This window comes from Lygodium microphyllum, chromosome 13 (genome assembly GCF_053477565.2).
Source record: "Lygodium microphyllum isolate KBCC chromosome 13, Lygodium_microphyllum_v1.1.10, whole genome shotgun sequence".
Lineage (NCBI taxonomy): Eukaryota > Viridiplantae > Streptophyta > Polypodiopsida > Schizaeales > Lygodiaceae > Lygodium > Lygodium microphyllum.
The window spans coordinates 54885447-54907340 of NC_141147.1; the positions used below are offsets into that span (position 1 = coordinate 54885447).

General features: G+C 42.8%; 1 protein-coding gene across 2 annotated transcripts; it reads right to left on the reverse strand.

Annotated features, from left to right (window-relative positions):
- Nucleotides 1–16455: 16455 nt before the first annotated feature.
- Nucleotides 16456–21174, reverse strand: LOC148026633 (galactinol--sucrose galactosyltransferase-like). Of its 2 annotated transcripts, none has more exons than XM_087691097.1 (4): nucleotides 19088–21174; nucleotides 18740–18917; nucleotides 17753–18111; nucleotides 16456–17577 (listed from the first exon to the last, which is right to left on the reverse strand). In XM_087691097.1, the coding sequence occupies exons 1-4, from the start codon at nucleotides 20579–20581 to the stop codon at nucleotides 16924–16926; spliced, it is 2685 nt and encodes an 894-aa protein (XP_087547223.1). In that variant the 5' UTR covers nucleotides 20582–21174; the 3' UTR covers nucleotides 16456–16923. The 2 variants fall into 2 exon arrangements, with proteins under 2 accessions (XP_087547223.1, XP_087547221.1); XM_087691095.1 differs by having other exon boundaries at nucleotides 18722–18917.
- Nucleotides 21175–21894: the final 720 nt, after the last annotated feature.

Sequence of the window (21894 nt, forward strand, 5' to 3'; positions counted from 1 at the left end):
TCCTTTTCTAACGCTCACTTTTATTTTCGCTCCAACCTTCCTTGTTTTGATATTATTTTTCCAGCAAGAAGCCACCCCTAGGAAGACAAGGTATCGGCCCCGGGTCTGACTCGTCCCCAGGAACCTACCAGGCCTTCGCAAGGCGATGATCAACTGCTTATATATTTTTATTTCTTTGCTTTTCTGTGATAGGGGTTAGAACCCCTTTTTACACACCTTCGTATTGATATTCATCTTTTGGGATGTTCAGGATTTCTTGGCATCATTATTATTATCTTCTAGCAGGCTTCTCTAACTGCCTCACTACTAACAAGAACGCCTAGAACGGCTGCCTAGCAGGCTGGCAGAACAGGGTCACTAGGACTTCTTTCTCAAACAGGTCTTTTAATGTCTAACAATGTCTTTACAGGAGGTAATGACTACTCCAACCTCCCTCAAACATACTTAGCCTAAACTTGGGACTTTATGCCTTGGTCGCCGGTCCCCAACAAAAAGTATCCCCTCAACAAGTACAAATACACATATAACAGGAAAGAAAGGTACTTGTAAAGGAGAAATATCACCTGGAGTGGCCACAAGAAGCTTCCATCGCAGCAAAGGCTCCTCCAGGCTCCACCAAATTCCACGAACCACGAAACCTGTCCAGCACAACACTCAACAAAAACCCAATTAAACGCACCCGCACTAGACAGGAAAATGGCCCTCTTGGCCTAATGAAATCAGACATGACTTTGCTACAAAACTGAATCGGCCCTCTTGGCCTAATGAAATAAACCAATATTATGCAGAACATCCACCTGGAAACAACCATGATAGACATCAAAGCATACCATTCCCAGGGAAACAAAGGCTCGTAGCCCTAAACTAGGTGCATTAAATTATGACCTATCCCTCCTGCGTATATCGCAAGAGGTGTTCGCATCACATGGCGTCGAATCAGTCTATGGGTCCCCGATAATAAAGGTAGATGAGTCTCGCTTACCCTCTGCATCACCCAAATCAACCATCGTCTGCCAAAGAGGGCATGTTCAGAAAGCATACCCCACAAACGACCAGGTCCTGTCTCACCATCAATAGATATATCGGGACAAGGGCCACAATTAAAGAAGAGGTCCTCTTCATACGCAAGATTAGCCAATGAATCGGCAAACTGATTCCAATTCCGTGGAATCAGCTGAAAAGACACTCTATCGAATTCGTCTAGCAGGGCTATGGCAGTATGATGGTACATACAAAGGATGGGGTTCCGTACCATGTACGTCCCATTGAGTTGATTTAAAACCAACTGAGAGTCCCCTTTCACCAACAACTGGCGGATACCACCCTTCTTTGCAATATTCAAACCCATAATCAGGGCTTTGTATTCTGCCATATTATTGGTAAAATTCGCCCCGAGATAAGCAGCTAACTTCATGACAATGCGTCGTCGGGGGTCTCGGATGACAACTCCTACACTTCCTTTTTTGCATGCACCCCTGGACGCCCCATCAAAGTACAAGGTGTATGTCCATAAAGCGTTTACATATCCCGCCATCCAGAACTCTACTCGTAATTATGGTAATCGAAATTCAGCATTTTCAACGGGTGGACTGTAGGCTCCATCCCTCCATCATCATTGAATTCAACAGGGATGCTCGTCAAAAGTTGTAGGCAGTGATGGCAGAAGACCTTGATTTCCCAAATGAATGTCCCGCCTTCTTGCTCAATCACCTTGTATCCTTTGCTCCACCAAATGAGCTTTCCCTGATGATATCTTTGTTCCAAATATGGGTGTTCTAAATAAGGGATCAGACGACCCATCAACCTCTATCACGATTTCCTTGCAGATGTTTGATCGATCTTGCCTAGACCTGCAAGGCAGTCATAGCATTAGTGTAATCAGAAGTAATAAGGTTTAATCTTATTAAGATTAACCTTATTTTTAAATTCTATCCCCTCAAGGTCAGCTAACAATACTGTAGATTTATTCTTTCCTATCCTAACGATCCTATAGGGCCCATCCCATTTGGGCTCTAACTTGCCTGGGAATAATTCACGTCGTGCGTCATAATACAGAACAAGCTGTCCTTTCTTGAAGGTGTATTTCTTGGCTTTGAGGTCGTGTAGCTGCTTCATTCGGCGCTTCGCCACTTCTTGGTGCAATAAGCTCTGCAACTTAAGCTCATCTAAATGTGCCAGTGTCGTCAAGCGCTCAAAAAGAGCGTCTTCATCGCTCAAAGAATGATTGATGGCAAACCGAATAGTCGGCAGCTCAATTTCTAAAGGCAAGACACACTCCTCCCCATATACTAACTTGAACGGGGTATGGCCAGTGGCTCGTTTGAAAGTCGTATTATAGGCCCACACTGCCACGTATAACTTTTTATCCCAATCCCGTTTCTTTTCTGAAACAATTTTGGACAGGATGCCCACAAGCTGCTTGTTGGTGCTTTCAACCTGACCATTGGCTTGCGGATTATATGGGGTTGTCTTGTTATGCTTGATGTTCCACAACTCTGTCAAACCTTTGATCACCTTATTCAGGAAATGAGTTCCGCGGTCCGACACTAATTCTTTCGGTGGACCAAACCGGCATATTATCTGCTCTAAAAGGAAACTAGCAGTTTCTTTAGCATCATCTTTCCTTGTTGCACGTGCTTCTGACCACTTTGTGAAGTAGTCAGTTGCTACAATGATGTACCGTTTTTGCGTAGTCGATGACGGAGTAATAGGACCCACAAAGTCTATTCCCCACTTCTCAAATGGAAGTATCGCCATAATAGGGGTGAGTGGTCGTTTCCTATTCTCTCGACTATCATGTCGTTGGCAAATATCGCATCGCTTAACATACGCAAACGAATCCTGGAAGATGGCAGGCCACCAATAACCTGCTCTTAAAGCCTTTTGTGCTGTAAGCCGTCCAGCAAAATGGCCACCGCAAGCAGAATCATGGCACTCTTCCAAAATGAATGGCACCTCGTCAGGCGTCACACATCGGCGATAGATGTCATCAACCCCTTGCCGATATAATGTACCTGCGATCAAGGCAAACTTTAATGCTTGCTGCTTAATTTTCCTTTTCTCAGCCTTAGATAATTCGGATCCCGCCTCTCCTGTTGATAAATAATGCGTTATTGCAGCATACCAGGAGGGAATAGATGCCGTATCTATTTTAAATATCATCTCCATGTCACTACCTTCAGCCACAAATTCTTTCGGCTCCCCAAAGTCCACTAGACATTCCACGATGCCTTGCAACCTTGGTGGCTTACTCTTGATTTCATAATCAAATTCCTGCAAAGTGATCAACCACTTCGCTAAACGATCAGGCGGCTGTAACTTATTCATCAATAGTCGAAGTCCCTCCGCCTTCGTATAAAGTACAACTTTCTCATAGAGAATGTAATGCCTGAACTTCTTGGCCCCAAAGACCATCGCTAGACACAGCTTCTCCATGTAGGTGTAATTGATTTCGGATACCCCCAGCTTCCGACTAGCAAAAGCAATCGGGTGGTACCACTTCTCTTCCCAAATTTGGGCTAAACAGCAGCTGATACTATACATGGTGGCTGCTGAGAATATATAGAACACCTCACCTCTTTTAGGTGCTTTTAAAACGGGCGCTCTTGCTAGCTCTTGTTTCACGTCCTCAAATGCTACCTTACAAGGGTCACCCCATACAAACGAACAGCTAAAGGACAATAAATTTGTAAGTGGCAACGTTCTTTCTGCTAAGGCGTTAATGAATCTACGGTAGTAACCAACCGAAGACAGAAAGCTATGAACTTCTTTCGGAGTGCGTGGTGGACCCATGGCAATTATAACTTTGACCTTTTCGGGGTCTGTCGCAATTCCTACCGAACTAACCACATGACCCAACAATAGCCCATAAGGTACTCCAAAAACGCACTTCCGTGGGTTTAGGGCGATGCAAAATTGTCTACAGCGCTCAAAGCATTTTCTCAAAATGATCAACTGCCTTTCTCTCACGGTGGCGGCCCCTAAGTCATCAATAAACACCCTCAACTCTTCAGGGGATATGTCACCGAATGTCTTATCGGCTGTTCGTTGCCACGAACCAGGCGCATTGCATAAACCAAAAGCCATCACGTGGTAAGCAAAAGTGCCAAATACAGTGATAAAAGTTGTTTTCAACTTGTCCTCTTCTGCAATTGCCATTTGGTTGTATCCTGCAAAGCAATCCATAAACGAATATATCTCCCTACCCGCTAATTGATCCAAAATCTGGTCAATAAATGGTAATGGGTAGTAGTCCTTAACTGTCTGCTTATTCAGCTCCCTAAAGTCTACACATAAACGGATCTGATTATTCTTCTTCTTTCTAATCACAACTGGCGAACACCATTCCGTGTGTTGTACAGGGAAAATCAAACCCGCTTTTCGAAGCTTCTGTAACTCTTCAAACAACCCGTCCCTTAATTCGAAAGGCATACGCCTGACTTTCTGCCGTACAGGACGACTACCCTCTTTCAACGGAATTGTATGAACAGCAAGACTGGGAGGGATGCCTCTCAACTCATCATAACTCCAGGCAAAGATATCACGGAATTCCTGGATCAAGGCCACATAGTCCTCCCTTTCTGCTGAGCTGAGCATAGAGCCTAATTTGATTGGCCGCGAATCATCAAGCGTACCAAGGTCTAGCTCGATAACATCTGCATCTCTTATACGATCTTGGGCCTCTATCGGCTCGTTCAAAGTGATCTGATAGATGTCCTCCGTGGTGGATCCCTCTTTGGACTCATCACTCGATGATGCCTCACTAACAGATGAATCTTCTAATGTCTCCAATTCTGTAGAAGATAGAGGAGCTCTCTCACTCTGCGGGGACTCAGGATAAGCATCAACCACCACACGCTGGGCACCTCTGCCGAATAACAATCGACCGGCGGGTATATCCACTTGGCAATCCGCTTGCAAGATCCAAGGTCGTCCAAGTAATACTTGGTAACTTGGCCACCCTGCAAAACGAATCACCCTAAAGTCCAACATGCATTCTACATTTGCAACAGTGACATGGACCTTAGTAATGCAACCTTCCGGCTGTCTCAAACTATCATCTGCCATTCTGAGAATTGTGGAAGTATCTTTCTGAATCGCAAGACCCAACCTTTCCATCAGTTCAGAACTCATAATGTTAACAGATGATCCCGTGTCGACAATGGCATAATCTACTAATATCCCATCGACATAGGCTGCAACCCTTGGGCAATGCTTCTCAGCATGCTCGAACCAGTCATCACCAACTCGCGCAATACCCAAAGGTTCTACAATATACCCGGTACGTAGGATCTTTCTAAATTCCTTACGTACTCCTGGGGAAAGCTTAATAAGCTGCAAAAGGTTCACATCCGGCTTGACTTCGCAAAGAGAGCCCGCCAAATCGAATTCATGATAGTTCGATAGGGCTCGCTTTTCACGCCAAACCATCCGCTCTTTAGGTCGCTGAACTGGCTTCATTGCCTCTTTCTTAACTTTCACCTTCTTCTTTGGTGCTTCCTTATCGGCTTTACTCTCTACGGGCTTCAAAGGTCCCCCTTCTAGGGCAGGATTCAAAACTTGCGTTCCTTTGTCGCCTTGTTTAGGGTTTCCGTCGACAGGCTTATCCATGTCGACTTCTCTACCCTTTTTACCTCTTGTAAGGACAGCTCGTAGATTAGAGGTTTCAGCATCATTAACGCGTACAGCCTCAATCAAACTAACCCCACTACCACTTGGTAGTTCTTCCACCGTAGTCTTTGATCGTTGAAGTATTTGTTTAGGCCCATCCTCTCGCTGGGAATCATTTCCTTGGGCACGATGATTAACAGGCCCTGGTTGCCGACTACCCCGCTGGAGAGAACTGATCTTACTCCAGCAAGTAGCCGCTAGATGGCCGGATTTTCCACAAATATCGCACTTAACATTTGGGCAATTTCTTGGATAGTGCTGCCCGCCACACCATTTGCAACTAAACCTCGACGGCGCACCCTCTTCTGGGTATCTACTTCCTATCAAATTTTGTTGTTTTTTAAGGAAGTTGACATCAACAGCTATTTGTCGATACTGCTCCGTAATCATGTCGGTATAATGCTTCATCATGTCCTTAACCTCGCCAAGAACATTGGAAGAACTCGACTCATAGCCTTGGTCATTACTATGTCGTTCAATCGGCCTAACAATTCGATTAGGCACAGGCTGTTGAGTCACAGGCATGGTATTGGAATTGACCGCCTGGCCTCCACCATTTGGAGCCATTTGACTGCCCGTAGGCATCGACATACTAGGGGGAGCTGGTAATAAAGGGACATTCTGTATCATGTTCCCTCTCCCATTAGGGTTAGCCATCGCTATCCCTTGGCCACTACTGCCATTGGCTATTGCCATATTGTTTCCCAATACTAAACCCATGTTCGAATTGCCTCTAGAAGCATAGGCTGCTTGTAGTCGGGATTCCACCTCTTGTGCTCGTGTAATGGCAGTATCTATATCCCCCAAGGGGACACTACTCAACTGCAATTGGATATTAAAGTCCAAACCATGTAGGAAATATTGCAATTGGGCAGCTGCGGGGATAGGGATAGAGGTGTCCAACTTACGGAAGACCTCTTTTATCTTCTTCGCATAAGCACGAATATCCTCGTGTGGATCTTGGCGGGTCACGTTGAGTACACGCAACCAATATTGCCCACCCCTTTCAGGGGCAAACTCCCTTCGAAAAGCTCCATAAAATGCATCAATGTTCAATATGGTTCCGGCTTCTAAACCATGATACCATATAGCGGCTCTTCCTTTGAGAGTCATGTTGAAGAACATCATTAAATGTCCTTCTTCTTGAATGCGACAGTTAAACATCAGCTTTTGAAACTCCCTAATGTGGAGTTCCGCATCTTCCTCAACTAGCCCATTAAAAATGGGCAGCGGGTAACCTAGAGCCGGCAAATCTGTCGTTCCTGCTGGAATTGCAATAGGCTGCGCCATGACGAGGATTGGATTTGCACTAGGAATAGGGAACGGTGGGGTTACACCTCCCGCAATTGACGTGGACTGGCTTATGGAAGGAAGGGGAGTACTAGAGCTTCCACCTTCTCCTAACTTACTGCTTGTGGTCCTAAGACCACTAGATCCACTCCCTCGTAAGGGTTCAGCACCGCTACGCTTAGGGGAATATCTCCTAAAAATTTCAGCACGTCGCCTAGCTCTTTCGTCTCTTTCTTGCTTTTGGATTTCTGCTAGACGATGCTTATCAATAAATAACGGATCAATCTCAGTATCCTTTGGCATAAACTGCTAGTTGGTCCTTAAACAACCAGGATTCGAGAACCGCCACTTTTAAGCAGCTCCCGGCAGACGCACCACTGATGGACCTAAAAACGGGCCGGCACTGGCTCATGCACTAGCCGGACCTCGTCACTATGCACAAGACAACCCCTCGGCCTCGCGGCCAGGAGCGTCTATCAAAATCTCTGCCCTCCTAAACATTGCGTTTGTAATACGTTGTAGTCCAACTGATCCTAACCCAATATTGCTCCTCAAAGGGAGTCCCTTTCACATAGCCAAAAGGCTCGAATCACATACACATGGGGTTCCTCCTACGGCTGAATGCCGTCAACCCTCTGCGACTCTCCTACACCTTGGGGATTGGCCCCTCGATGCGCCGCTCAACATTTAGACATTTCGCACAAACGTCACTCAAGGTACCAAATAAACGTATCCAGGAATGTACCATTGTCCTTACTTAATTTCCCCTTTATGATCCCACGACTAGCCTACAGCATAGGAACCTCACACTCTCAACGTAGGTCATATCCCAAAAACAATTGCAATGCATATCCAGGAGCTAACTCTGATACTTTTAATTTCCTCTAAATGATCATGCAAAGAGGTGGATGCCTAGTGCTCAAACATCTTAAAAATCAGCAGCGTGCAAGTGCAAATCATCTCTTTCATGCTTTTCTTTCTAACCGCTTTGTGCTTCGTTGCAACACCTAGCACCGAAGTGATCTTCGTGCTACTAGGTTTTAATTCTTATCATTATTATTCCGTCCTAGATGCAATGCATATAAAATCAGCAAATTATTCCTCATGCTCAGTGTCATTTAACCATTTTTCCACAACTCTACCCTTCCCCGTTGATAGTGCATCATTATATTCATTTCTTTTAGGGTTTCCTTGTCATTTTATGTGGAGAAAGGAATGAAACACGCACCAAAACATATAAACAAGGCTGAACTGAAGCATAACTTCATGCCCCAACCTTGCTATACATCAACAAACATAAATCCTATTTTTCTATATTTTTCGTAGCCCCAAATGTATTTTTCCCCTATTTTTCATGGTGTTTTTATCATTTTTCCCCATTTTCTTCATTTTCTTGTATTTTTTAAATTGCTGAAAATTGAAACCAGTTTGTGGGCTGTGGCCCTTAGTTCATTTGCAACAAAATTGAAAGATTAGTTGATGTGTATCGACGGTTTTCCCCATTTATATGCCCAAAACCCTTGTTTTTCCCCATTTTTCATGGTTTTTCGTGTCTCGGTTCCCTATTTTCTGCTATCCCACACATGTTTTCCTGATTTTTAAATGATGAACAGCTAGAAACCAACTCAAAGCACGACATACTCAAAACTCAATCCATATGAACACATTTTTATCAACCAAATTTGCATCAAAAGACCATTTTCCTTGAAAAAACAATTATTACCGTGTCTTGCGGGTTTTTCCATTAAATTTGGCACGTCCCACGATTGATTTCCAGCCATGAATTCTGCTTGGAATCAGCAATCTACAATGGTTTTGCATTGCTCTTTCATCCCGTCAAGAATCGGCATCCATCCGGCCGTCCATCTTCATCCTATTCCTTCAAGCACGAACGGGGGCTAAGAGGAGAGAGAGAGAGGAGAGAGAAAGACTGGTTTTCTCTCTCTTCAACCAGTCCACCATTGCGGGAGCGGAGACCGGCGAATTGATCGGCACATCATCTTCATCAGGCCTGGAGGTCCATAACCATGGCTTCTTTGTGAGCCAGCAATCGATTGTGGGGGGGGGGGGTCGCGTTTTTTTTCGGCGGCTGTTTTCAGCCGCCGCCCCCCCTCCATATCCACGATTTTTTGAGGGGGGGGTGCCAAAGGTCACCCCCCCTCCTTCACACCTTTTCAAATTTCCATTTTGGACCCCCTCTTGGGCACCCCGGCCGGTTTCGGGCCATCTTCCGCACCCGGACTCGGAACTTCGATCTGAAAATTCCTATGAGCTCGTCTCAACATCCCGGACAGGCCTGCAGCTTCACTGACTGGCACAGGCGCACGGAAAAATTATGAAAATTCACGGAGTGTCGCACGGGCGCCCGTCAAGCACTTAATGCTTAAAATCGTCCTAGGTCGAGCTGCCGCCTTCGTGGTTGAGCATTTTCCCCCGCATTTCCATATTTTTCCCCTATTTTTAGGCATGTTCCGGGGCCTAAAATCCATCCTTCAAGGGGTGTTGAGATATTGGTAATCCCACCTAGCTTAGCCTCTTTTTATGGAGCAATGTGAGCTCAAGATGCAAAATCCCATATGCACAATGGTAGAAAGTACAGCCTAGTCTATTCCTATAAAGCATTGTACTTGCTCTCTTTTTGAATGCAATGATATAGTACTTTTGTCCTTTTAGCAAAGTGTTTGTGTCATTGTCAACACACAAGATTGTGTTTAAGAGTCCAAGCCTCAATCTTGGAACATAATTCACTTGTGTGAAATTTGGTCTCGATATCTGTTACCTCATGAGCTCACTCTTCCTCTTTCAACCTGCATAGCCATACTCTAGATCTGACATTGTAGCAAATGAAGGGGCTATTTAGTGAGTTGGGACTCCAACCTCTAATAGCTAAACTCAATGAACTAGCTGATGAGGTTTAAGTACAAGGAGCTTTACAAAACCTTATAGGATAGTCAATTGTTCCAAATATGTCTATAGGAGACAAACACATCAGAGGATGTGATGATATCGTGGCCTTGTATAAAGGAAGGTTAATTCCTTTGCTGAAAGAAGTTGGAGCCAAGATTTCTTAGGAAGGTGCAAATGCCTTGTATAAAGGTGCTGAAAGAAAGGTAGAAATTGGAGGCAAGACCTTTGCACACATGAGATAGAGACAGTGTCTAAGAAGATGAAAGCTTTTGCACACGAGAAGACACTATCTCTTGTTGAAGCAAATGTTTTTAATCATAGTCATTGGTCCTCTTCTGATGTGAACTATAGCTAGTTGATGATTCCTTTGATGATGTTCACAGTTGATCATGAAGCCATTCTTATCAAAGGATTCTTCATCAACAATATACTTTAACTCCAAGTACAAGAGGTATTCTCAATCATCATTTAATCTCTCTTGAATATCCTATTGTTGACCTTATCCAATTGATGGAAAGAGAGGTTAAATTGATAAGAAATTATCCATATTCTTAAATGCATTACATGATCATTCCCTAGAGCTTTCATAGATGGTAATGATTACCAAATCACTCTAATTTCATTACCATAATCATACCCTAAGCTTCCAATTTATCATCTATTTTTCCCTAACCACCTTGACATTGCCTTGTTTGACTATTGTCTCAAATGTCATGAGAAAATTTGTATCCAATGGTAAGTGGAAAAAATTGTAATGTAGTGAGTCACTATTGAAGGTATTTCCTACCTACTTCCATTTCATTTTTCAGCCCATTTCACTCGATTCTTGCATATCATGAAATGGATACCAATTTTCCTTCAATCCATGCATTTCATATGATTGATGCAATGCTTGATGATGATGATTTGGTTTCATCTACTTTGGGTGGCCTTAATAATGAGAAGGCTTGAAAATCATTTGTTAATTTTGTGTGTTGATTTTGTATATCTGCAAAGTCATTTTCAGATTTTAATGAGTTGGTCTCTCTCATGATTACCAAAGACATCAATATGTAGGGTGACTCATCTAAAAGAAATGGTAAACATGTCCAAGAATTTTACTCAAGTTCCAAGAAGGGGGCATGGCAGATCCACTTTGAGAGGCCATGGTATGCGACATGTCGGCGATAAGAAGTAAAACAAGTTAAATCAATAATTTGGTGAATGCAAGCTTTAGGAGACCGTAGAAACTTTAGGGATAGGGAAAGCTCTAGAGAAAAAGGTAAATAGTAGTGCAAATATTCTAGAAATTATACTATTTTTTGCCATTATTATGGTAAAACATGTCATATTGCAGCCCATTGTTATGCTAAGAAGAATGATATCTACAGTGATAAATTGAAGCAAGGAAAGTATGCATCATCTTCATGACAAATTGAAGACAAAAATGAGTGTCTGTTTGTTATGTAGCATATGCTAAATTCTATTACAAGAAAGGGGTCACATGTGATGATATATGGTATGTCAATTCAGGTGGATCTAATCATATGACCAGTCATACTGAATGATTTGAGAGATATACGACTTACGAAATCTATGTTATGTGTAGATAAGTGATGATTCATGCCACCTAATTTCACACATTAGAAAGGTTCCCTTGTCTTGCATGATGGCCGAACAAAGAGTCTATTAAAATTATTACATATGCCATCAATCACAATGAATTTAGTATCTATTACCCAACTACTAGAGGAAGGGTTGCATGTTTGATTTAATGCAAAAGGTTGTTTGTAGAAGACTTTAATAATAAGTACAATTTGGTTGTAAAAGGAAGTAGAGTTGGTTGCATGTTCACTTTAGTTGCTGAAATTCTTGTAATGAGTGATGCTATGTAAGCTAAAGGAAAAGGAGTGGTTGCAGACATTGAAATATGGCATAAACATATAGGGTATGCGAATGTGCAAATGCTAAAATTAATGCAATCCAAAGGATTGGTTGCCTACTTTTAGAGTTGCAGAATTTCATAAAGTGTGTGAAGCATGCCAGTTTGGTAAGTAAGCAAGCCAATCCTTTTCACATAATAGGGATGTGAGCAGAAATATACTTAATGTTATGCATATACATGTTTGGGGGCCTACACAAAATCTATCTCTTATAGCAGCAGCAAATACTTTGTCACATCTATTGATGATTGTTCAAGAAAGATGTGGATATATTTCAAGAAGGAAAAGAGTGATGTATTTGAGCACTTCAAATCTTTCAAGGCTATTGTTTAAATGGAAATAGGCTTGAAAGTTAAGTGCTTGAGATCAAATGGAGGGGAGAGTACCTCTCTAATGAGTTTAGTGGCTTCTTGAGGTCTCATGGGATAAAGAGACAATTTACTTTTGTAGGTATATCCCATACTAAAATGGGATCGCAAAAAGAAAAAATAGACATATTGTAGAAGTTGCATTGGCATTGATGGTTGAAAACAATATGCCAAAACATTTTGGTATGAAATCGTTCATACTACTATGTATATTATGAACAAAACTCCCATAGCTGTAATTCATAGGATGACCCCGAAGAATGCTTTACAAGCAAGAAGCATGATGTGTCACACTTGAAAGTGTTTGGCTTGTTGCATATATTAATGTGCCAGATGAGCTACAAAAGAAGCTTGATCAAAAGGTTGAAAAATGTATCTTTATTGGATACTCTTTAGAGCAGAAAGGATATCATTGTTATAACCTTGTCAAGGTGAGTTCAGAGCGAGGAGGGACATTATTTTTTATGAGATGAGCAATTGGTATACATCTACTAGTGATGTATTAGATGATGGTAATGATCATGATAGCTATGTGTAAAAAGAAAAGCAAGAATCATGGAGACTTAGTGAACCAGAAATATCATCTAATATAGAGTAGCCCCACATCTTCAGGTGGATCAACAAGTGTTGCAAGTAAAGACAAAGGAAAGAAGAAAAGGTTGGATGGTAATTGTACATCTTCTAGTCATTTGGGATTTGATGGAGATTCTAGTGGTTCAAACAGTTTGGATGATGAGCTTGGTATTCCTTCAATCAGGACACCAGGTGTATAGAGAGCACATAGTAATGTAAAAGCTCCATTGAGTGATCCAATGGTATGCAGGTCTAGCAGGGTCACATATCCTATTAAAATATTTGGTTTTCAAGGTTGCATGGCTCACCATTATGCTTATATGGTGAAGGTAGTTGAGGATGTTGAGTCCACTTGTTTTGAGAATGATGTTGGTCATGCTCATTGGAATGCAACAAATGGTTGAGGAGATGGCTTCATTAGAAGCTAATAAGACTTTGGATTTGGTACCCTTGCCTAAGGGCAAGAGAGCTATTAGCTATAAGTAGGTTTACAAAATCAAGCATAATGCGAATGGTTCGATTAGTGTGTATAAGGTTAGGCTAGTTGCAAAAGGCTATGCTCAAACATATGTATAGATTATGAAGAGACATTCAATCCAATTGCGGCAATTGTTAGATGCGTGATTGCTTTGGCAGTAGAGCCAAATGTTGGAGTTTGCAGCAAATGATGTCAAGAATGCCTTCTTGCATGGTGAATTGCAAGAAGATGTGTATATGGAGTAGCTAGCAGGTTATGAGGATTTAAAGCATCCCACATATGTGTGCAAGTTAAAGAAGGCACTCTATGGGCTGAAGCAATAACCTAGAGCATGGTTTGACAAGATTGGAGAGTATCTTATCAATACTAGCTTTTATATTTCTAATGTTGATCACTCACTTTATGTGAGAAAGGGAGATGCAAGTTTATTCATCGTAGTCATCTATGTGGAGGACTTGATTATTATAGCTGATAGTGACATTAAGATTATTGAAGTTAAGGACTTTTTGAAGAAGTTTAAGATGAAGAATTTGGGTGAGTTGTAGTACTTTCTTGGTATTGAGGTGATCAAATGTGATAATGATATATGGCTATCCTAAAGATAGTATGGCTTGGATATGTTATCCAAGTATTGTATAATAGCATGTAAGCCTCTACTATGTTCAGGAGGATAGTAGGGAGTTTGAGTTACATGACTATCACGCGTCTAGACTTGAGCTATGCTGTTAGTCTTGTCAGTCAATTTATGCAGATGCCTAAAGTGTCTCATTTGGATGCAGTTAGACACATATTGAGGTATATGAAGTCCACTTTACATTATTGACTTTTTAATGAGGTAGGTAAGGATGTACAAGTGTTTAGATACACAGATGCAAATTGGGCTAGTAGCATCTCAGGCAAAAGATCTACTAGCATATTTATATTTTCCCTTGGTAGTGTAGCACTTACATGGAGTAGCAAAAGCAATCCGGAACTGATTTATCGCGTGTAGAGGCTGAGTGTAGAGGTACTACTATGGTAGCATGTAACGTGGTATGGTTGCAAAAGTTATTGGGTGTTTTGGATGTGTAGGGAGATGGTCCATTTTGTCATTCACTGTGACAACATGAGTAGCATACAACTAGCTAGGAATCCAAACTTCCATGCTAGGACAAAACACATCGAGGTGCACTACCACTTTTTGAGAAAGAAGGTACTTGCATGAGAGATTGACTTGGTATATGTCATCACACAGGATTAGATAGCTGACATTTTCACAAAGACATTAGGTAGAGAGAAGCATTGAAAGTTTCAAAGATTACTTAGAGTTGTAGAGATACAATTGAGATTGAGGGGGAGTGTTGAGATGGCAAGCTTAACTCATGTGGACATTGATGATGGACAACATGGCTAGATGGGTCCGCATGTGTTAGAATGTCGGTGTCATTATGATCCTCACATGGCCCCACTGACTTGTTACTTATTATATTTAGTTTTTTGCACCTACCTATAGCTAGAATAATTATAGCGCCAATCAATTAGTATAGTCAGTTATGCATTGTTTGACTTAGCAAGCCACTTTCCTTTATGTTGTATCTTCTCTCTTTGTGTACATTGTATTGTGTGTGGAAGAAGAAGAAGAAACTAGCAAGAAAACATTTTGGCATTCGTATCTCTTCTTGCATTCTTGAGTGAGCTTCCTCTTATGTGTATGTTGTGTGTTTGGTGTAGCAACTCAAAAAAATCCCCCACCACATGATTCTTGACAACTCAAAATTGACATATATTGATATTGATATCCTAATCTATAGTCAGTGTTTGAGATGCAGACACAAACATAGCCAAAACAATATGGAGACAGAGATGATGTACTCAAACAAGAATTTCAAAGTGCATATTAATATCTAATTCAATAAAACGGCCTCAATAGAGATAAGGCTGACAATATCCGAATACTCAAGAACAATATGTGATGAATAGCATAATTGCATAGGTTTAAGATGCACTAATGCATCAAAGAATGGCAGCACTACTACCAATGATCATGACTCAAGACATCTAGAGGGACTAACTTTGTTACTATTGTAGCACACAATATGCCAATCAAAGAATGGATCAAGTAACCCAACAGACGAACAAATAGGGATGAAACAAAAACATGGGCTAATGACACCTCCTTGCTTGGGTGAGCCTTTCCCTTTTATAGCCTACTGTCAACTGCAATATTCTCTCTAGCCTCATTATGTTCTCATGGCCATAACTACTATTGCATGTGTATGCTCATCAATGCGCCATTAGCCGCCTTGCTTTAAACGCGGCTAATTGCCATCACTAGCCTTTACAAAGAATTATGAAAATTATTTATAAAATGCCTAAATTCTTTTGCCAATTTAGGTTAGTTATGAAAAAAATGGATATATATTGCAAATCTTCGGAAGTTTAATATATGAGCTTGTCTTGAAGTACTAGCATATAAGAGATCTTACTACTCTATTCCTTAACATGTTTGGAATTATGGATTGATTCCATGCCAGCATTTACTAATTTAACTAAGATCAACATTTACTGATTGATCTTCATGCCAACATGTTAAGGAATAAAAGAATACCCTTTTTGCGATTTACATGTTTTGCACTCTATAGGAAGAGATTTGAATAGTAGCAAGGTACTTTAGTTGACACATCTACTATGGGGGGAGGCGATTGATTAAAGTAGCAAGGTACTTTAATTGATAGATCTATTATTGTGCTATCATGATGTTAGAATGCTTGTATTCCTTTTGATTTATAATCCAATTTTCAAGAATATAAGTTAAAAACATACTAAGCAAACATTTCCATTTTTACACTATGCAATGTGTGTGTGTGTGTGTGTGTGTGTGTGTGTGTGTGTGTGTGTGTGTGTGTGTGTGTGTGTGTGTGTGTGTGTGTGTGTGTGTGTGTGTGTGTGTGTGTGTGTGTGTGTGTGTGTGTGTGTGTGTGTGTGTGTGTGTGTGTGTGTGTGTGTGTGTGTGTGTGTGTGTGTGTGTGTGTGTGTGTGTGTGTGTGTGTGTGTGTGTGTGTGTGTGTGTGTGTGTGTGTGTGTGTAGCCAAGTTATTGTGTATCCACAGAATCACTCTTTTGTACAATGGTTCTTTTGTGAAATAATGTGAAAGAGAATTTATGAGATAGAAAATATATATAGCACCTCCTAAAGAGATGTGCAACATTGATGTACACAATAGTCCAAGAAGTATAATTTTAAAAAGGGATACTTATATACAAACATTGAAAGGAGTGCATCTACAAAAGGACTTGTACGTACAAAAGTTTCAAGGAGTATATTCACAAAAAGACTTGATGCACAATATTTACAAGGAGCGTATACATGCAAAATGGATCTTATATGCAACCATTTCTACAAGGATAACATTGGTGGACTGCTTATTCATTTTGTAGTGGGCAACATTTTTTGACTTTTGCCAAGGTTGTAAATAGCTTAAAAGAAGCACATTGAACATGTATACAAAGACAAAGAAGGTAAAGCTAAGGGGAAAAGGAGTCAAAGGGTCAGTAGCTCTATGAAAATATGGAGTAAGAAGTGAGTGGCTAGAATAATGGAAAAGAAATGAATCTAATAAGGTTAGGATTAGGAGAAGCTAAAGGTTAGGGTAGGGTGAGATCAAGGCAACAAGCCAGCAAGGGAGGGGACCTCATCGACAAAAGAGAATTAAGCTAAGAGAACTTGGAGATTAAGTTAAGAGAAGTTGAAGATCAAGGTGCTCAAGCCAGAGGGGGGAGTCCAAGGGATGTCAAGAAGGATGACACGAGTGGAGGGGTTGAAATCAAAGTGGATGGGAGGCCCTCCTTCGAAGCAAATGTCTCTAGGGGAGGTGGAAGCATATGCAACAAATTGCCCACTTCCACGTACCTCCACCCCAACTAGTTGGCCAAGCGCTTGTTGGCCTTCTTCTTTGGGCAAACCACCTGATTGCAGCAGCTTGACGCGTTGCACAGCACCCCCACCATTGAGCATGCCACCGAGGCCCAGAGCTGCAAAGTCGATGTCCATGCAAGTTGACGACGACGACGATTCATTCCTCGCCCTAACCCTAGCCAGCGGCACCACAGTGTAGATGTCGAACTCCAAGGGCTCCAGGCACACGTGGATGGTGCTGTGAATGCCACGTAGAATTGCCACGTGCCCAGAGTTGTGGCAGAGGACTGCGAAGGCACGACAAGCCCCTTGGTTGTGGCCGGCGGCACTCCCCAGCTCGTTCCATGCAGCAATGTCTCCTGCCCTTACCACCGCCTCACATGCCACCCGACTCTCCACCACTTGCCTCGTCCGCCTCTCTTCCTTGCTCCACCCTCCACCTTGGCAGTTGAACACCCCAACCACCCCTCCACACTGCATATGTTAGAAACACACAACCTGACTAGTTAGATAGACTGTGCTTTGCTATGGGGGAACCACATCTAGATTGCATATATTCCCAAACTAGAGCTATCTCCCATTAAGAAAAAAGATAACAACAACACTAATTGTCAATTGTGTAACCTGGCATGCTCATGTGGGTTATTACCTTGTTCACATTCCACAATTTCAATGCTGTTTCACCATCTTTAGATGGATCATGGAAGAGGCAATCTATTGTGGGCATAGCAAAACTCTCACACCGCAAGATGGTGCCATCTTGTAGGACCAATCTCTTCAAAACACCAATGTCATGCTCCCCAGGCTTATCACTCACATAGATCGGACCACCTGAGATGGCCCTTGCTGCTGCATGGAAAGAAGCCGCCACGTGCTTGGTTTGGAACATATCCCAATCAGGTTGGATGAATTGCCCCATCCATAGGCTATTATATGCACAATGAACCATATGAAGACCTTGCAACCAAAAGGGATCCCCATTGCCATCCGCACACCAAAAATCATCACCTATGACAAAGCCAAGGATAAAAAGTGTGTTAGCTATAAAATATATTGATAGTGAACACTATTTAGGCCAAACTCCCTTTTCCTTGCCACCATTTAACCATCTGATTGTGGAAAAAGTCCAACTATCACAAGATCTAGTGAGTTTTAATAGACTCCACTTGACATTTTTAACTTCCATATCTTTTGTAGTAACAATACCACAATATTGGGTCGAATTTGTTGGGAAACTACCACACAAATGAAAAATAAAAGTCCATAACATAAGCATATTATTGGAATGCTATGAGATACCTTGCTCATGCATCCTAGCATTAGGCACTAGTGCTAACACAAATGGCTAGAAGGTTGGCAATTCAACATTGTATATAGTATACTATGTTGTTTGCAAAGCACAAGCTCAATCCCTATGTTAAAACATAGCAGAGCCCTTCATTCCAACGTTACAACTTAACATTAAATCACAAGCCATCCACTTTCAACAACCATTCTTAGATGCCAACTACCATCGTATGTGAAAGGCAAATGGTCCTACCAAAAACAATGTCATGTTAGTGGCATGCCAAAGCTACTTGTGAAGTTCATAATGGTTTTTGTTTCTTGAAGCACTAACCAAGGTCTAGAGGCTTACCAACTCTACCCATGGAAATTTGCTCAGTGCCAAGCAACATGAAGTCATTACAATGCTCCATGCTTGCTATAGCTCCATTTCCCTCAAAGTTCTTCCTTATAGATGAGTTCAAAGCATCATAATAAGCCTTTGCAAGGGAGACACGACCCCCAAAATCCTCACCCAACATCTCCAATACCTGAGAAAAGGCAAGCCATGTTGATTAAAAGCATATTTGATATACATTAAAAAATCATCAAGGCCACTTTGACCTTATTTAGCGGGGATTTATGAGGAATCTGCTCATGCTCATAGATCATATGCAATTGATATAAATTTGATGCTAGTTGAACATGATTGATTAAGTACCTGAACAACATCCACCTTCACTCCAGTCACTCCATTTTTGGAGAGGTAGGCATGGAATTTGTCATAGAATTTGTGAATGTAAGAGGGAGGAACAAGACCAATTGTGTTGGAGATGAGCTTATCAACTGCAAGGTCCTCCATGGTGGCACATGCTCCAGGGGATAAGGTAGGCTTGACCAGGCGAGCCTTGAATGAATCACGCATACTCGGTCGTACACCTCCCCAATATCCTGTTAGTGCATGCCAGACATACACATCCTCTAGCAACTCAAACTCGCTCTTCAAGTCGTGTATGAATGCTCCCAACCCTTGGGTGGAGGTATCCAACAAGTCATCATCGTTCTCAAAGTAGAGGTGGTGATCAGAGTTTGTATCGATGTAATAATAGTGATGATTGTGGAGATGATGGTGATGATGATTATGATGGTGGTGGTGGTTCTGATGGTGTTGGGTATTAGGATGATGCTTATGTTCCCTTGGTTTGAGATTAGCATGGCTAGCTGTGGGGCCCAAGGATTTGTTGGTTAGGAGGCTACTTGCAGGGTAGTCTTTAAACTTCTTGTTTTCTCGAACGCTAGTGAGGCGGCACCGCATTTGGTCACCGGCTAGGGTATGCGTGGTGGCATCAGAGGATGATGGGTCATGGTCATCAGGGGCAATGGACTGCCAGCCATCATCAATGATGATGAAGCGAGGGGGAACTCCCGCCACGGTGAGAGCATTCACACCATCCCAAATGCCACGGGGCGAGACGCGGAGGTAGAAGGCGTCCCATGTGCACCACCCAAACTTGTCGAGGATGGGAGGGGGGCACTTTTCCTCGAGAGGGCGGAACGTGCCCAGGTGAGCCCGGAGGGCCCGGACGGCGTCCTTGACCAAGAGGTAGGGGTCGTGACCGGCATGGAGGTAGAGGCAGGTTCGGAAGGAGGCCCGGCGGGTTGACTCCGAGCCGCTCTCTACGCAGACGGCGAGGCTGTCGTCGCCGTCTCCCCCCTGCAGGGAGGCTCGGAAGCCGCCTTCGCACACCACGGGAAGCAGCAGGACGTACGGGTAGCCCGGGCAGCCGTCGGTGGCTGCTCGGCTCTTGGTGTCCAGCAGCAGGAACTGCGTCTCCCCCTGCACGTCCGAGCCTCGGTCGCCGATCCACAGGGTCGTCCACCAGACCTTGAACCGGAAGAGGCTAGTGAACCGGACCCCGCGCAGCTTCCCCAGGGGCGCCACGTGGCGGCTCGCGGGTGCTTCGGCATCGAAGCCCAAGAAGGCGCTGTTGGACTTGAGGCCGGAGGGGCAGCCGCCGCTGCCGGAGCTGCTGCTCCTTAGGTACACCGACAGGTTCGGTGACAGAAGCACATTCGGGGGCACGTTGTACAGGAATGGCCTCCCGTTGAACCTCAGCTTGCCCTCCGATATCTCGAACCCTCTCTGCAGCACATCGATGTATTGCTCTGTGTCATCATTATCCGAGTCTACATGCACTGAGATGGCCGGAGCCATATAATCTGCTTGCTTACTACTAATAATCAGATCCGGAGCTTAGATATGATCGCACTAGCCTCGATCGACTGTGGCTCTCCCACAGTTAATCACACGAATTGTGACAGTAATCTGAAAGTCAAATTAGTCACAGCAGTACTATTGATTACTCCTCCCAAACAATCAAAGCAAGGTAAGGTATAATCACAGTACCCTGCACGTGCTGACTGTGGCGCCCCAATAAGTGATGGAATCAACCCAAGAAGTGGATTTAAGTAAGGAAGGCTGCCGGATTCATGAATGACTACCAATACTTAGATGAATGAATACAGTATACTGATGATAAGCAGCCTTCCGGCGAGTATTATGATCCGGCTACTTGGTGTTGATAAAGCCGAGAATGGCTGAATCGGATTCGTAGTGCCTAATCAAACTACTAATCGACAGTACCGCACACTCACAGTCGGCGGGTTACTTAAGCAAGAACAATCCAATCAACCCAACAGACGGATGGAGTACATAATAGTATTGGCTATTGGATTCAGAATGCCTAATGAGATAACTAATCAGCAGCACTAGTATTAATCCAACGAACTCGAGGACATACGAGCTGGAATGGCTGTTCAAGGCATGGTGGCATTAAATAGATGATATGGTTGGCTGCACCGGGCCACGCACGCGCCCCATCGACTCAGGCCTAGTCTCCATCATATATTATAATCTCTGACTCCGATTTCATGCACCGGCAACTCACTAGCGCGGGCACATCTTGTGTTTTGCGCTGTCACACGAAATGGAGACTTGGGAAAAGTGTCATGAAGATCTTCTGGCCCCGTATAAGATTGGTTGCATGCCAAGTAACAACGCAAAATAATTTTACTTCCGGATTAAATATCACAGGCCTAGGTAGGTATTTAACCGACTTGGTTAACGTGACCTTTATGCCAATGTCAACTTTCAAGCCTACCTAGCAGCGCACTAGATAGGCAGGCAGTTAACCGACTTTGGCCTTCACGAATCAGTAATACTATAAACCCTTCGGCTAACTTCTATTTTAATATAAGAGGCATAGGCTATAGCTTCTCTTTTAGGTCAGTTTTTGATGACTACCTGCATTGAGCCTTAGACTCTAGAGTAGCTTTTGTGGGACTATCCACTTGTATACCCCTCCATTACCACATTTTTTAATAATGTGATTCCATTAAGATTAAAACATTTACATCATCCACAAAAAGGTGTACTAAGCTGAACAAACACCTCTTTGTCCAAAGAGAACTAAAGTTGGTTTTTGCCGAAATACTTGTTCCTATGCTACCTCATAGCCCTATTGCAAC

What these genes read in the sequence shown, in the direction of transcription:
- LOC148026633 (XM_087691095.1), bottom strand. Translation starts at nt 20,581, where the DNA reads ATGGCTCCGGCCATCTCAGTGCATGTAGACTCGGATAATGATGACACA. An exon ending in TGGTAAGCCTCTAGACCTTG is followed by an intron (nt 18,112 to 18,721) that starts GTTAGTGCTTCA and finishes GCTTTGTCATAG; the next exon opens with GTGATGATTTTTGGTGTGCG. An exon ending in AATTGTGGAATGTGAACAAG is followed by an intron (nt 17,578 to 17,752) that starts GTAATAACCCAC and finishes TAACATATGCAG; the next exon opens with TGTGGAGGGGTGGTTGGGGT.